Below are 17,740 nucleotides of genomic sequence, written 5' to 3' on the forward strand. Positions count from 1 at the left end.
TGGACTAAACCCCAATCTTTCTACCATAAACCCCTTCTCAGCAGGGGAAGCACGAATGAGCAAAATCCAGAAAACACTTGCTAATGCTGTTAATTGTAGATAGAATAAGCAGAATAATGTCTATTTTGGGGACATTTAAAAAGTATAAAAGAAGCGTTTTTGAAAAATATGCAAAATTAAAAACAATAGCACATAGGAAAAAAGATATTAAAGCCCATCTATAAACTTCTAGTATTACATCATGTCACAAAATTTTCAAAGAAATAAAAAAATTTGAACTTGAAAGATAACTCTTAACTCATTCAACACCAAATAGCACTGTGTAATTTAGTGCATTAGGTTTATTTGAAGTTCTAGTTTTAAAAATTATTAATATGCTTTTAAAGTGAACACATTGTAACTTACAGAACTATTGCAGTGCATACTTTTATACTTATGTATTCACCTAAAATATTAGTTGGTAGAGGTGATCTAGCCTGTGAGGCTATAATCACCTCTTTTGCATGCCTGGTATTTCATAGAATGCTTTCAAGAGCCTTTAAAAGTAAGGAAATAACTCTGCCTTAGGGAGTTAAGCTTGCCCCAAAGACACATTTCTTCTTTTAAAAATTTTCCTGAGTTCCATAAAGATGATATAAAAGAAGGAATAAAGTAAGCCTAAAGTATGCCCATGAGGCTTAAATGACTTTGAGGGTTTCAGTGACCTTAGTAAATCACGGTCTAAAGCTTCATTCTCAGGGTTGATCAAGTTACTAAAAACTTCAGTGCAATTACAGCTCTGTTCTTAAGCAGGTCAGCATCCACACCTCCACAGGCTTCCCTTTAGCAATCACTCTGCTTGTCACCGAATATTCCCAAATAACAGGATTACAGTCTTGCTTCTTTGCCCAGTCTTTTCAACCTTCATTTGAATGGCAGTGCATCCAATAACATTAAGTAGTGGACTCAGCAAAGGAAAAAGTATACAAAGAAGCCAACTTACCATCAAACACGTTACTATAATAATAAAGATGCTGAGAAAAATGACAACAGCATAAAATCCTTCTTTGCTCCAGATTCTGTCCGCTTCATGCTGCCCTTGTAAAACATTTTTCTTTAAAAGCAAAACAGAAAGTCCGATGTTAAATGAGAGCTCGAGGAAACTGGCGTTCTTATTTAAACACTAAAATATTTTTAGCTTTATTCCATTCAGTGTAGTGGAACACACCTACACCCCCCGCTGCCTGCGCTGCATCTCCAACTGATCTAGACAACAGTCAGCCATCCCGATACATCAAAAGACCTGCAATCTCCGGAACAGGAGCAGGCAGGCATGCCCAGCATAGGAGGACCTCGCCTTTGGAAAAGTTCCTCACTGTCTCTGTTGGAGCTACCTGGTTCACAGGTAAGAGAGTTCTGTTCCGTGCTGAGGAAACTTGTTTCTGAAGCGTTCCTTACTCTCAAGTCCCCTCCCACGCATCAATTCCCTGGTAATTTACCCTGGCTTATGTGCAGCGCAGGAACACTGCTTTTACTTTTAAACAAAAGCTAAACAGGTGCAAACAAAAGCGCATGATGCATTCATAAATACAGCAACACTATCAGAATCATTGCTCCACCCTTTATCACATCAGTCCCCCCCTACCAAGTGGTGTTTACTTTGTCGAAATCTCAAGAAGCACCATCCCAACCATATAAATTGTTAGGGCATTATATTTTATTTAAAGTAACAGGAAAGACAAAGTTCAGAGTTATTGGGTAATGAAAGGTAAAATAAATAGGTTTATTTTTATTGCTTTTACTCAATCCTTTGGGGGTGGAAGAGTGGAGAAGAAACATTCATAAAATGTGACTGTCTCTCAGTTGACGTCTCCCTTTCTTTAAAGAAAATAGCACACTGACATCAAATCCTCTTGAACGAAATTGTTTTATAATGTAGTGACATTACAGATTTATAGTTAAAGAAACTTCAATTTTGAAACCAACTGGTTTGTGATGAGGAAAAACAAAGTCTAAGTCATTTCAAATGATTCCATTCATCTAAAATTCAATCTTGTTGAAAGCAGCTTTTTTTTTCCTTTAGCCAGGGTCAGTATGTACCCTTGTATATTGCCTGCAATGGCTCAGAAAGCCTTGAGTGAAACTTGTCTTCTAGGTGCCTGGACTTTGAAATAATTTCCAATTGTTATTTAAACCTAGAAAACTACATCAAGTATTTGTAAACTCGACAAAATATTTGCCCTGAGAAAGACTTTATGAGACTTTTTATCAAACTGAAACTCAATCAAATCGTTTTTAAATTGTTTTTAATTTCCACTGCATAGGAAGTCCAAGCAAAAGCAAAGACTATAAAGAATCTCCCTGCCTTTAATTGTCATGTTCCTGCTTGAGCTCAATGGCATTTTTTTAAATTTTAAAGAGGAATTATCCTAGGCATCGTGTGCTAGTCCTGCTGTGAAGGGCCTAAATTGTGAGAAACGGGGTTGGTTGATTACACAAAGTTGATTACACTTCAGATTCAGATGTACGTAGGGCTTGGGAGGAGATTAATCAATCTCTTGTTAACCCTCTTCTCTGGCCTCTGGGGAGCACTAGGTGGAGTCCTCTTCAAAGTTCTCATGGCATGGGCATAGTGCTGTATTCTGTTTCTCTGTACCTTACTTGCTCTTCAAGAAGTCATTGAGAGAAGTAATTATATTATTTATTTATTTGCTTGCTTGTCTGCTTATCTGTTTTTCTGACTTTGGATACAACCGAGCATGCCATGTGGCTATTTGTTGATTCAGGTTTTCACTGTGTGCCCTTTATAATGCCAGGCACTAAATGCTGGCTCTAAGATACAGCTACAAGAAAGGTCACGTGCTCTCAGGGAACCTACCTCAGAGAGACAGACTTGAAGGCCAAGGGGTTTCTGTTCAAGGAGAACACAAGACAAGGAAGGCATGCCCAGGTCTGTGAGGGCACAAGGAAAGGCTCTGCTATTCAAGAGACCCATCTTGCAGAATGAAAGGTCCATAGAAGAAGTCATGTACCAAACAGCACTGAAGGAGGAGAACATGTGGGGGCTTGTGATGTTTGTATGCTTAGAGCTGCGGAAACTGAACTAGGAAAGGGTTCTCAACATGGATGGAGTCCTGCCCATCTAGGACCACCTACTGTACTAAGAAATCCAGACTTCATTCTGAGGTACTTTGGAAGCCAAAGAAGAATCATGAAATTGGGACAGCAAGCTGCATTGACATTGACAAAGATAACTTCAGTGGCAAGAAAAAAACAAAACAAACATAAAGTCCCCACAGGTGTCTTTGGAGAAGAGGGACAGGGAAGGGGGACAAGACTAAATGCAGGAAGATCAATGGGGGTTGTTGTCACAGTCACCATTCAATGATGACAACATATAGTGGCCTTCCTATTTGTAGTTTCTTCATCTGCAAATCTGGTCAACCATGTATGGAAAAATCTTAGGGAAAAATTTTTTCACCTCTACTTAACATGTACAGACTTTTATTGTCATTATGCCCTAAACAATACAGTACGACAACTATTTATATAGTACTTCTATTATGCTACTCTTATTGTTTAGATGTGAGTTGTCTCCCAGAAGCTCACATGTGAGACAAGGCAAGAAGGGTCAGAGGAGAAATGATTGAGTTATAAGAGTGTTACCCCAATCAGTGAATTCATCTCCCTGATAGGGATTAACTGAGTGGTAACTGAAGTAGTAGGGTGTGGCTGGAGGAGGTGGGAATTGGGCATGGCTTTGGGGTATCTATTTTCTATCTGGAGAGTGAAGACTCTCTCTCTTCTGAGTATGATATGAGCTGCTTCCCTCCGCCACACTCTTCCACCCTGATGTACTGCCTTACCTTGAGCCCAGAGGAATGGAGTCAACCTTCTCTGGATTAAGACCTCTGAAACCCGGGTCCTCAAGTAAACTTTTCCTTCCCTAAAATTGTTCTGGTTGGATCCTTTAGTCACAGTGGCAAAAAACCCCTGACTAAAACTGCTAGGTATTATAAGTAATCTAGAAATGACTTAAAGTATATCAGAGAATATGTGTAGGCCGTGTGCAAATACTATGCTATTTTATTTAAGAAATTTAAGCACCAATAGATTTTGGTATCCTTGGGGATCCTGGAACCATTCCTCCAAGGATACCACAGGAGGGTTGCATGTTCCTGCTCTGCCAATCCATCCTGTATTCAAATTATTTTGTTTAGTGCCTATTCAATGTGAGGATTTTGACATATATCTAAAAATTTTAATCTGTATTTCAAGTTTATAAGATAAGAACTATACTTATTTTGGCTCTCTAGAAACTGAGACTCAGAGTGACACTATGCAAAGGTTAAATGACCTGCCCAAGATCACACACATCTTAAGTGTCAGCCTTGGGATTCAAACTCTCTTGTACCAAAGGTTTTTATATCATAGTTGTTAATATTTGCTGAATGAGAAGCAGTATAATTTACTGGGAAGAAGAGTAGATTCTTTTTTTTTCTTTTTTTTTTTTTTTCTGTTTTTGGCACTAGGGATTGAACCCAGGGGCACCTAACCACTGAGATACATCCATAGCTCTTTTTATTTCTTATTTTGAGACAGGGTCTTGCTAAGTTGCTTAGGGCTTCACTAAGTTTCTGAGGATGGCTTTGAACTTGCAATCTTCTTGCCTTAGCCTCCCAAGTCACTGGGATTACAGGTATGCGCCACTGTAGCCGTCATAGAATAGAAGAGATCAAGATACCTAGATCTTAGGTGTTGCTTTTTACTTTGTTCTGTCACCTCAGGGGAATCACTTCATTTCTGTGGACCTTACTTTCTGTATCAGCAAAATGTTCATATGTTCCCTCCAGGTCAAGTTCTATGATTTTCTGAATCAAATTACATCCTATATACATCCAATAAACATCCTATGTTTAGGATGTTGATCATTCCAGTTTGTGGAGACTAAACATACTCAGAAGCAAGATGGAGGAGGTGGTAGGGGAAATTTTGAAAAATGTTATGTTTGGAAAATATAATAAAGCAAATATTGCCCGTGTTTATGTCTGGTTTCCTCAGCAAAGGAAAAGACACATTCCAACTTAATTCTAAAGTAATCATTTTTCCCCAATGAAGGCCATGTGGACAGGTGTATCTGTTGAGAAGAAAAGACAAATAATGGGTTTTTTTCTGTTTGGTTTTTTGGGGGGTTTTGTTTGTTTTGACATCAGTTTCAAGTAATGTAACTGGTCTTCCTTCTAGACTAAATTTACTGGTTAAGTTGAAATAAGTTACAAGGCCATAAAATTTCTGAAGAAAGTGTCAAAAAGTGGAACTTTGATATGAAAATGAATTTCTTTAAGGAACAAACATCACTAGTTTGAAGAGCAGAGAATTCTGACCCTTTGGGAGATTTTTTTTTTTCCAAGTCAAATAACATACCATAAACAGCTTTCATCTCAAAGCCTCGTGGGGTTGGATTACCATATCATGCTAAGTGTGCAAATTTTTAAATAAAATATTCCATGCAATGCCATACCTCAGGGGAGACTTCTGTGATTCCAAATTGGGATAAGCTTTGATGTAAAACATTGATGTTAAGTGAACGCGACACTTCCTCGGATGGCAGAGCGTCAGAAATTCCTGCTTTTCGGTTTATGGGAGACACAAATAGTTCAACACTGTTCTTCTTTTCCTAGTAAAAGCAGATTATTTGTAGGTGTTATAGACATTTTAAGCAATGTTGTATAATATTTTCCTTTGGAAACATTACAGAAAATCATAACCCTGGAATCCTTAAAGTTTCCTGGAGTTCACATTGGTCTGTTATTCTCTGATGGAGTTAATATTATCAGTCTGACATCTAAATTCTTTAAATGGCCTCCTTCTAGTTAAGTGGCTCTCCAGAATTTGGAATTTTGTATTTCTTTAGATATTGGTTTATTTTCCATTTCATATTTTTTAGTTTTGGAATATTTTGTTCAGATGCTCCCTGAGTAGTTATGTTTAAAGAAGTGTTTTAAAATCAAGTGAATTAAATAGAAGCAGATGTAATAGCATTAGTGGACACCACCACTATTCTCTGTGTTTTCCTCATGACTTTGTGAAGGTAAAGGCTGTACTAGCCAAGGCTAATATTGCTAAATGAAGTCCCTTCCTTGACTTGGTTCACCTCAGACATGTCACATTTTAAAAATCAACCCTTTGGAAGAAATGCATATATGCATTGGTATGATACTTTTCCTATTAATATTACCTCACTAGCCAAAAATGGAGACAGATTTCTTACCATAAATGAACAATATGCCACATACACAAAAAACAAACACCAGACAAAAAGTACCATTGACATGAAAACATTCTCTTTTACAACTTAAACAATACAATTATAAAAAGAAATTATTGTTAGTCTTTTCTTTTTGTCACATAGTGTTCTCTTTTGCTAGAAAATTTTCTTTGCATGCAATTTATCAGAAGTTCACCCATGTATAAAATGAAGAATTGATGTACTACTAGCAATCCAGAAAAAGATTCTGTGTTAGTAGGAACAACAGACAATGACAATCAATATTTACACTGACATGAAATATGCTTATGATACTTTATTAAATAGCTTATAACCTAATAACAATAGAAGGATAGAACATTTGTTTTATGTGTGGCATGCTCCTGTGTTATTTCATTAAAACAGTCACAGGAGATGGACATTATGGTTATCTCCATCTCACAAACATAAGTGGTTTGTCCATGATCACCCGTCTGGGACTGCCATGCTAGCTAGCAATGGAGTGTGGTTCTTCTTGTCTGTCTCCAAAGCACATGTTCTTCATCACCCTGCTCTGCTGCTTCAGGTATTATAACTCTGCTCACTATAATAACTACTTTTAACAGTGCTACCAACAGTTTCCAAGGATAGATATGTCCTTCTCCAGGTGTGGCAAATCCTCTTTCATCTCTGAAAACAACTATTATGTTCATTTAGTCTTTACGAATAAAAGTATATCTTAATTACATATGTGTGTGCATGTGTGTGTCTATGTGTATATATAAAAAATCTATATCTAGATCCAAGATCTCTGTAATACCTAAATCTTCTCACTTGAGCAAGATATGCTCTGGACATCATAACCTACTTTATTCTTAAAGGATATTAGAAAATGCTATTTGTCCTCTTCTGTGAAACTGAAATGAAACTTTATCTTTTTAAAAAACCTTATTTAGTCTCAGAAAATGGTTAGCTCACAGAAGAAAGCATTTTCTGGGGAATGAAACAACTCATCCTCCACACACTGAAAAATGAAAAGAAACATAACTCTAAATCAAAACAAAAAGCAATTTCTTTCCATAGTTAGGAACACAGATGTGGAGACAGTGGAAGGTTGAGCTCAAGCAGGAACATGACAATTAAAGGCAGGGAGATTCTTTATAGTCTTTGCTTGGACTTCCTATGCAGTGGAAATTAAAAACAATTTAAAAACGATTCAAAAATTCTAAAGTCCCTTTTCATATGAACCTTAGGGATTAGATTTTACAAAGAAAAAAAATCATCTGATCTGAATTTGACCTCCTCCCCTTTTTTTCCCCTTTGCTCACATGCCCCTCCAAGTATAGATGGGAACATGTAGTTAGATGATATTTAACATCCAGCTTCCCAAGCACTAAGGAAGGAGACAAAAGAATGGATATGGATGATTGACAGTTAGGTCTCACGTGGGGTATATGCAGAGCATTTCTGGGTTTACCTGATCCCCACTTCAGATGCCCATCCAATTTTTCTCTTGGCTTTTTTGAACTATCAATGCTTACATTCCATTTGGGCTGCTGTCTGCAAGGACTAGTTCTTCTTTATTCGAAGTCCTCTGCCTTGTGTATTCTTTATCCATCATTTTCTATTGATATGCTAGAAGGGGTTTTCGTTGATACTCTCTGGAAATAGTGCTTTACCTAATACAGAGCTCCAAAGGGGAATATTTGAGGAGTAGTTTCAAGTTAGTAAGGTGAGTTTTGGGAACCCTTTGTTCATATTTACCAGGGTACCCAGTCTTGAACTATGACAGGGTTGACAAACTTTTCCTGAAAAGGGCCAGACGGTAAATAGTTTAGGCTTCATGGGCCAAACACTTGAGTTGCAATTATTCTTATCTCATGCTGTACATATGAAAGCAGCCAAGGTGAATGAGCGGAGGTGACTTGCTCCACTCAGTCAATGAAACATTGTTGTAAAAATAGGTAGTATGCAGGAATTGGCTTATGAGCTATTAGAACTACACCATGAGTACTTAGATGACATAAGAAACAGCTTGAATTCTGGGAACATGGGTGTAGGTATCTTACAATGAGGCGGTTGATGTGCACTTGCTGGGGTAGGAGTCCTAAAGCTGCAGCCACTCCTTGGCGGAATATCCGAAGCAGGGTTATGTTCAGCTTGTTTACATCCATTTGCAGAGTCTAGAAAAGAAAAACAAACAAAAAAGAAAATTTCAAATTTTAGTAAGTTTCTGGTTTAGGATAGTTGGTTCCTGACTGATGACTGACCACAAAAATTTCTGTGACTATTAAGTTCACACTCTGGGTACTTTATTGAATTTTCATGGAAATATAGCTGTATTTTATGTGAATTTTAATTATGGGATAGCACAATTTGTCTAACTATTTTCAAAAAACACAAATAAAGGGACAATTAATAAAGAATTTCATGGCAACATGCTGTGGGTTTATTTTGCTTTTGTTCAAGTCCAGATGGAATCTGCGGCCAAATATATTTCAGCTATCCAAGCTGAAGGACGTATTTAATTTGTGTTCACAGTTACAGAGACAAAGATGCTGTGTAAGTTCTATAAAGACTGAGTTGGCAGTTTCTCTATATAGTGGTCTGCTGCCGGTGCAAGGCAAATAAATGAAGTGCAATAATGATTTGCAAACTCTTGTAAAGTCCAGGGTACTGATGCTTTGGTCTAAGGTAAATGATTTATATTCAATGTTTGGAAAAATGTCAAAATGTTAAAAAGTTCCTAAAATACAAATCAACTTGTGATATTAGTTAAGATAGCCTTAATTTAAGTCTTGAGTACTATTACTACAGTTAAATCATGATCTGGTTCACTATGTATTTTCAAGAATGCATTTTAGTAATTTGAGATAGATACTTTCCAGGTAGGCAAACCAAATCTTTATGCATTTCATGTGTCCTTAGAATGCTTAATTCACTGATTTGACCATAATAGATTCTCAGTAGCTATTGGGTGCTGCAATATCACATCTTCTATAAAATGGGGCACACTTCTAAGGACACGCTTCTCTGATAAAGAGGCTGGCTTACAAGTGCAACCTGTTATAGAGTAGGAATTCTTAAACTGAGCCTTCTCTCAAGGAAAATGATACTGCTTTGAGAATTTGTAGTCTTGTTAGGAAATAACATATCTTCTATACATCAAGTTTTTTAGTTAGTACAAAACAAGTGACTGGAAACTAGACCAAATGCCCAATGCCACAGGAACCTCAAGCAGTTTGGGAAGGTAAAATAGAATGATTCTGGGTCAAGATGGAAGGCTTAGCTAAATATCCAGACTACATTTGCTCCTGAGGATCTCTTAATGATTTCATAGGGGCAGGGACCCTGGGGCTTGGTCACATTAGGAAGCTGAAACTGGACTCCTTGCAAAGAATTGGGCAGAATCATTGTAAAACCATTTCTAACAGCCAAAGAGGCAACAACTTGCTTCTAGGGAAGGGAAAAGGAAAATTGTGTTGGTGAAAACACAAGTTGAAAAGCAACCTGGAAGCAACATTTAGAAAATATATTTGTTTTTATTATATTTCAATTAAAACAACAGAAATTTATTGTCTCAGAGTTCTAGAGGCTAGAAGTCTGAATCAAGGTATGTTTCCTCTTTAATCTGTAGGTGAGAAGCTTCCCTTGGGTCTTCTAGTTTCTATTATTGGCCAGCAGTTTTTGGTATGTGACTTGAACATGCACCCCTCCAATCTCTGCCATTGTCATCACATGGCCATCTTCTCCCTGTGTGTCTACATAATGTCTTCTGAGTGCTTGTACTTATATTTTCCCTTTTAATAAGGCCACTATAGTCTTACTGGATTAGGAGCCTAACCTATTCCAGTATACTCCACTTAAACTAATTATGCCTGAAAACACTATTTGCAAATGAAGTCCCATCGTCAGGTATTGAGGAGTTAGAAATTCAACATATATATTTTGAGGGGACACAAATTAACTCCAAACAAGGAAAATGTTAGAAATCTGAGCAAAGACATTGTTAACATATAGACAGAGAATTGACCAAGAACTTCAATAATTTTACATGTTTTCCTTCAAGCTTTGAGTTGATACATATTGGAGGTTCACATGAGTCCTTTGGTCTGAAGCCAGGTAGGTGTGATAGAAGTATAACTCCGTTTCAAATCTGGGTTCAGGTATGGAGCTTATTGTGGGTAAAGGCAGTGAAAGTGTAAAGGTGAACCCAAGCAAGACCTAGAAGAATTTACTCACAAGTTGGAAGGGACCCTCTGTTCTAGATTCACTTCACCACATGCAACATCAGTTTCTACTGGACTTGGGCAAGGTGATTTCTGTCTCAATGTGATCCTCTTCCGGAGAGCAATAGTTTTTTTTTAACAACTATCTCCTCCTCCTCCTCCTCTTCTTCTTCTTCTTCATCTTCTTCTTCTAATGGACATAATACCTTTTTTGTTTGTTTGTTTGTTTGTTTTTTATGTGGTGCTGAAGATCAAACCCAGGGCCTCACACATGTGAGGCAAGGACTCTACTGCTGAGCTACAACCCTGGTCCCAGAGAGTAATATTTTTATTAAATAAAAACCATCTAATGGTACACAAATGGTTGCTCTATTATTCTTTCCACTTTTCTATAGCCTAAAATGTTTCCAACATATAACATCATAATTTAATGCAGAAAGCAAAACTTGAGCTAAACCTTGAAGGGCCAGTAGGATTTGAAAAGGCAATAATGAGGAAAACCAGTGTTATACTTTTAAGCATGATTCATATATCTACCTGGGAAACCCAGGTTAGTCAGCTGGTGGCTTTGAGAATCAGAAGCTTCCTTTCCTCAAGCAACTGCTTTCTATTCTGCCAGGCTGTGGAAGCTGTCAGAGACTGTCTATTCCCTTTCCTTTGCAAGATCAAAGAAAGGTTCATCAAATGGATTTCCTAAAACATCGGGGATTGCCACTTAACTTCTGGCTTACCACCAGTGTTTTTCAGTCAGGGTGAGTAGGCAGGCCGTGCCCTAGATCCCCAGGGTCAGGATTTGTAGCCAACAGTCTGCGCTGGGAACTGAGAGTCAAGGAGGTTGTGTGTACACTTGAGAACTCAATTCCCAGGGCCATGATTAACTGTGGCTTGTAACTGTGGAAACAGTATTAAAGTCTCAGACTATAAAGGTAAATGGGAAGTGAAATAGAAACTCAAGATTAAAAGCACTCAAAAAAGTAAAAGCTTGCAAGAAGGTAAAAGCTGTGCATTTGAGACAGAAATTTAGACGATGCAACTAAAGTGGAGTTGAAGTAATTAGTTGAAATTGAAATCATCTGGCTTGTTGCATAAAAACATTTGAATAATTTGCATCAGTTCTCTGCTTGCCTGTAGCTGGATTGATTCTATGGTGAATGCATGAATTTCTGAGTATTCTACCATAAAATAGTAATGCTAAGATATAGCACACACAGATACATGTGTATTTGAGGGTCTAATATGTACAAAAGTGCAATTTAGGATAAAGAAAGGATTCTGGAAAAAATGAGAGTGTTATTTCACATAAGATTACTTGGAGTTAATGAATGTATGCTATCCACTTCCCCCCCAAAATACTGGAAATGTACAACACCTCCTCACCTACTATATGAAATCACAACAATGATAGAATACAAATTCCCAAGGAAATAATAAGGTCACAGCTTTCAAGTTACCATACAACAGTGCAAGATATATTTTAGTCTGAATTCTAAACCCATTGGATCATTTCTATCCTTTAAACACAAATGATTTAGGATTTTAATTTCAAAGAAATGAAAATGTTCTTTCTAAATGCAAAATGCTAAGCCACTTTACAGTCGCAAATAATGCAAATGGAGTTTCAAATACTTATAGTTTGCATCTGGAGTGTCCCCCAAAGGCCCATGTGCTGAAGGCTTGGTCCCCAGCCATGGCAGCATGGGGAGGTGGTAAAACCTTAAAGAATTAGGGCCTAGTAGAAGCAAGTTAGGTCATAGGGGGGCCCATGGAAGGGATATTGGAATGCTGTCCTCAGTCCCTTTGTGTCTCTTTTTTGCTTCCTGGCTACCATGTGGTGAGCAGTTTCTTCTGCCACATACTCCTGCCATGATGTGCTGCCTTGCCACATGCTCAGAATCACTAGACCAACTGACCATGGACAGAAACCTCCAAAACATGAGCCAAGATAAGACTTCACTCTCTACTAGCTGAAAATTGAGTAAGAGAAAGCTGATGAACAGACCATAGATGGACAATTGAGTGCTTTTACTGATATCATATATATATAAACATACAAATAAATATAATAAAAATTCAAGGTTTCAAACTCAATTTCTATATAAATTTATTGGGTCTCTGCTTTGTTAAGGGGTTTTGGAGTCATTTCCCGTACTACTGTACTCCCTCATAATGGAAAGAACACTTTGTTTTTTTTTTTTTTTTTTTATTGGTTGTTCAAAACATTACAGAGCTCAAGACATATCATCTTTCATACATTCGACTCAATTGGGTTTTGAACTCCCCAAATACATAATACAGACTCACTTCTGTTACATACTCACATTTTTACATAATGGCATATTAGTGACTGTTGTATTCTGCTACCTTTCCTATCCCCTACTATCCCCCCTCCCCTCCCCTCCCCTCCCAACATCCCTCTCTACCTCCTCTGCTGTTGTTCAATTCTCTCCCCTTTTGGAAAGAGCACTTTGTATCAAGACTTTCTTCCTTTGGTCACTAGACTGTTCATTAAACTAGTTAAAGCCATGTGCATCAGATATAAATCAGACTGACAGGGCTGATTAGAATATAGCACTTGGATTAGGCAGCAGAATTATGTTTGAACTGTAGGTGATTGGTTTTTAGCCTTTTATTTTTAAAGGGTGATTGAATTATTTTTGCCTGGGAGGGGGGCAGTTTGTCCCCTCCTGATGTTATTAGGCAGCATAGTCTGTCCCTTAGTGACACCCAGTAAGAGTCAGGATTATATTCACTGACCCAGTTAGGGGGAGGAAGGCCAAATAGCCATCTCTTTCCCTTTTGAGATGTCCTCAAAGCCCCTAACAGAAGTGCTGTCTCAATTCCCAAGAATGACAAAAGGACCCAGCTTTCCTAACCACCAAAACCTGTCAGGAAGAACCCACCCACTTCTTTCTAACTTTAATGTACCCTCTCTGTTACCTGGAATCTTTTCACTCTTGGCCAATTCAAACTTGCCCTTTATGGTTAGCAGCTGGATTGGCAAGTGATTTCTAGAAGTAAAAGCAAAGATTTCTCTGTTTATGCCTCTAAACTGAGTAGAAACCCCCTCATCTGTCACAGGTATTTTATACTGCCACCCAGGCCCCCCCTTATAACTTGGCATTTGTTGTCTGTTACTATGTACATACTACATACTACTACTATGTACATACTAGTGAATTTTATTTCATGTTTCAGAGTCTTATGCCTGCTTCTCTCTATCTGAATGTTCTATTTACATGTCAAACTCATTGTTACTCAAACTGAACGTATTTTTTTTCACTCTTTCTTCCTGTCCATAACCAAATTTGCTTGTTTTCTGCTTTTATATAATGTGACAAAGTACCACATTTGGAAGTTATGTTGACTCTTTTGTCCTTATTCTTAACTCCACCATTATGGCATCCAATTAGTAATCAAGTTCTGTCTATTCCACTTTTTCAATATCTCTTTGAGTGGTGAACCCATCTTCTCTTTATCTATATTTCCATTATCTTTCTTCAGACATCCTGGCCCCAAGCCTATCATGTCCATTGGACTACTTGAGTAGAGTCATGAAGGGTTGCCTACCGTTCTCCCCTGATCTCTAATTCAGTCTTCACATGGAAACCATACTTAACTGTGCAAAATGCTAACCCAATCAAGTTTTATTATGTTCAAAGTACTTTGAGGAGATCCTATTTTCTTATGAATGGTCTTAACTCTTTTGGTTCTACAAAATTGCTCTGTCCTTCTAGTCTCCTTCCACGATTCTTTACAACACATAGTATTCCAGCCACATCTAAAGTTCATTAAAAGCCACGCACTTTCCACATTGTGTCAGTGCGTGTGTGGCTCCCGAGCAGGGCACTCTTCCTTCCTGTAGACCCCACACAAAGACCATTCTCTCAGTCTTCCCTGACCTCTCTTCTCTCTTCCTTTGCTTGTACTGTTCAGTTTTCCAATAGTACCATATTGGACTTCAGTTATTTTGCTTGTTTACAGTTTCATAACAAAAATGACCTTATCATAAAAAAAATTTAAGGTTCGGAAAGATATATGGTAAAAAGTGAAAATATGTTTATTGTTCCTAACCATTCACCTAAATCCCCAGAAACAACATTGCTAACCATTTTTGTGTCTCCTTCCAAATATTTTTATGTGTATATTACATAAAAATAAAATGTGTACATTATACATCATATCTCTTACTATGAAATAAAAATTGGATTAAATCACACATATTGTTCCACAAGTTGTTTTTCTATTTATTATATCTGGGATGTATTTCTATATTTAAAACATGCCATCATGAAATATGTTTTGATTTTCATCTAATAATTTGTTATTTTTAACAGATTAGTTTATTTACTTTTATTATTTTAACAGATTTAGCTGTGCTTCATTACTTAAGTTATTACCTTTGTTTATTTTTATTTACTTAGTTTTTTATGTTTTGATATATGTTGTAATATGTTTTGCTTTTGTTTTTCTGTTTTCTGCCTATACTGTCTATAATTATAACATTAAAAATGCATGATAATATATTTAAACCTTTATTTCTTAATTTATGGAATTTAGAAAGTGTTTATTAACTTCTGCCTTAAAAAATGAGAAAATATACACTTCTTCCCACCAATTCTTGTGATGATCTCCCAGTTTTTGGAAGAGTATTACTTGTATATTGTAATGTTTTGTGATATTTACATTATATTCTGTGCAATGAAGGCTATTCATAGTTCTGAATAATTAATATAAGTGAAAATAAAGTGACATTTTTCATTCTCAGGCAGTTAAGAATGAGGGTGCCTTCTTTACTCTATCTCTGTTCTGTTTACTAGCTGGATGGGTCCAGCATGACCTTAAAGCTGCATTGAAAACTGTGGAGTCACCAAAGGAAGACATCTGAGCCACATATCAGTGCATTAAGCAGAGACACGGTCCAACAACACTCATTAAAAAGTGACCTGAGTTAAAAAGACATTCTTATTGTATTAAACCACACGATAGGGGGTTGTGTTAGCATTATTTTCCCTGATGAATATACAGTTGCTTCTCAGAATTCATGGGTGATTTGTTCTAAGATTCTCCAAGGACACACTATCTGCAGATGTTCAAGGTCCTTATATATAATAGGCTAGTATATGCATATAACCTACATAATTTACTGGCTTTATTTTTGGGTGTACTACGGATTTAACCCAGGGGAACTTTACCACTGAGCTACATCCCCAGTCCTTTTTATTTTATTTAATTTTTTAATTTGAGACAGGGTCTTGTTAAGTTGCTGAAGTTCTCACTAAGTCCCCCAACCTGGCCTTGAACTTGTGATCCTCCTACCTCAGCTTCCAGAGTTTATTGGACTATAGATGTGTGCCACCATGCACTTTAAATCATCTTTTGATTACTTATAATTTCTAATACTATGTAAATGCTATCTATAGTAATAGTTGATATACTATATTGCTTAGGAAATAATGGACAAGAAAAAAGTCTATATATGGGCTAGGATTGTGGCTCAGCGGTAGACATTCGCCTAGCACAGGTGGGACTGGGTTTGATTTTCAGCACCACATAAAAATAAAAAGGCATTGTGTTGTGTCCATCTACAAAAAAAAGATTCTCTCTCTCTCTCTCTCTCTCTCTCTCTCTCTCTTTTAAAAAAAGTCTAAACATATTCAGTACAGACACATGTATTTTTCAAATATTTTCCATACAGAGTTGGTTGAATGGGAGAATGTGGGATCTTCAGATATGATAGGCTGCTTATATTCTGTAAGTATAATCTCTGTAGTTCTATAGTATTAGTTATATTTAAACAAATTCAGTGTTTGTGATCAGTCTTTCCTCTTCTTCTTTCTTTTCCAGAAGGATATCTCCATTCTTGAATTTTTTATTTTGACATCTATCTTATTTAGCTGGATTTCATTATCTACTACTTTCAAGTAAGCTCATGAGTGCTATATTTCCAGAAGCACTGTATGTTTGAGATTGTATTTATGGTGCTTTTAACAATAAATAACAGCTTGGCTGGATATTGAATTCTTGATTCGATTTTTATTTTTATTTTTTGCTTTTGAACTCTTTTGCTGTTATCCCAATGCCTTCTGGTATTGAAAGTTGCTGTGAGAAATATTCTGGCCTGAGGCTAGCCTGTCTGGTAGATAACTTGCTTTTTCTGCCTGTAATCTCACAGAAGTCTTTATCTTTAAAGTTAAAAAAGTCACCATGATATTTCTTTGGGTAGATAGTTTCTGTACTGTGGGGTATGCTGTTGATTGATTCTAGATTCTATTTCAGAAATTTTTTTATTACACATTTGAAGATTTTTCTTCTAAATATTTTCATCTCATCATGGGCACAATATATATATATATATGCAATTATATATTCCTTGTCTTTCTCTTTAACCACATTATTTTATGTACTTTTCTCTAGCCACTTGGATGTCTTTATTCGGTTGAAAATTTTTCTAGACTTGTTATCTGTATCTTGATATGCTACATTTTCAATAAAATCTATTCCACCTCTTTAATTTCTAATGTGGTTTCAATTTTTCTGATGTGTTATTATGATTACTCTCTTGCTTTTTCTGATGTGTGATTATGATCACTCTCTTGCTTTATCTTCTGAGTTCTGCCAGCTTACTCTTTATGACTGCCCTCAACAGGTGGCCTACTCACCTGAACACAGCTTCTCAAGAGCAGAGCCCTGGACTCTACACGATATATGCACTCTTAGTTGTTTTAAGCAGGAAGTGATTCAAAATTTTTAAAGTTTTTGGTCTTTTGTACCTGTTTTAAAATATTTATTTCAAAGAGTTCAGCTTCTTTTCCCTCTGAAAGCCCTCATATAACTTTCTATCATACCTAAAGTAAAATTGAATTCTGTGGGCCTACACTTTATCTGACTCCTATTCTCTCTGAATCTCATTTCCTTCAAATAACTCTTTTTTTTTCCCAATCCCTTCAAAATCTATGCTCATTTCTTCTTCATGATCTTCTTGCTATTCACCTGCTTCTTGCTAGGAGAGTTGTTCAACATTAGTGTGGGTGGCTCTTTCTGGCCTTTCAACTGACATTTTAATAGTCACTTCCTCAGAGAAGACTTCCCATTCCCAATTACATTGCCCTGATCTATTTTTCATATTACATTTAACACTAGTCTACAGTTTCTTGTTTACTTATTACTTATTATTTTATTCACTTTTTCTCTTTACTAGAATATAGCCTCCATTGATGTGGAAGTTCATCAGTCTATTTCTCTGTTGTCTCTCAAAGACCTGGAATAGAACTTGGCATGTAGTAGA

General features: G+C 36.7%; 1 protein-coding gene across 1 annotated transcript in view; it reads right to left on the reverse strand.

Moving 5' to 3' along the window:
* Window positions 1–341: 341 nt before the first annotated feature.
* The window catches only part of LOC144366110 (receptor-type tyrosine-protein phosphatase R-like), a 77,413-nt gene continuing 60,014 nt past the window's right edge, over window positions 342–17,740 (reverse strand). Inside the window, exons 2-4 of the mRNA XM_078019473.1 lie at window positions 8,296–8,409; window positions 5,501–5,656; window positions 342–1,093 (exon numbers count right to left, since the gene is read on the reverse strand). Of these exons, the coding sequence (XP_077875599.1) occupies window positions 842–1,093; window positions 5,501–5,656; window positions 8,296–8,400 (513 nt within the window). The 5' untranslated portion in view covers window positions 8,401–8,409 and the 3' untranslated portion in view covers window positions 342–841. The remainder of the gene's footprint in view (window positions 1,094–5,500; window positions 5,657–8,295; window positions 8,410–17,740) is intronic.

The sequence above is a fragment of the Ictidomys tridecemlineatus genome, chromosome 8 (assembly GCF_052094955.1).
Source record: "Ictidomys tridecemlineatus isolate mIctTri1 chromosome 8, mIctTri1.hap1, whole genome shotgun sequence".
Classification (NCBI taxonomy): domain Eukaryota; kingdom Metazoa; phylum Chordata; class Mammalia; order Rodentia; family Sciuridae; genus Ictidomys; species Ictidomys tridecemlineatus.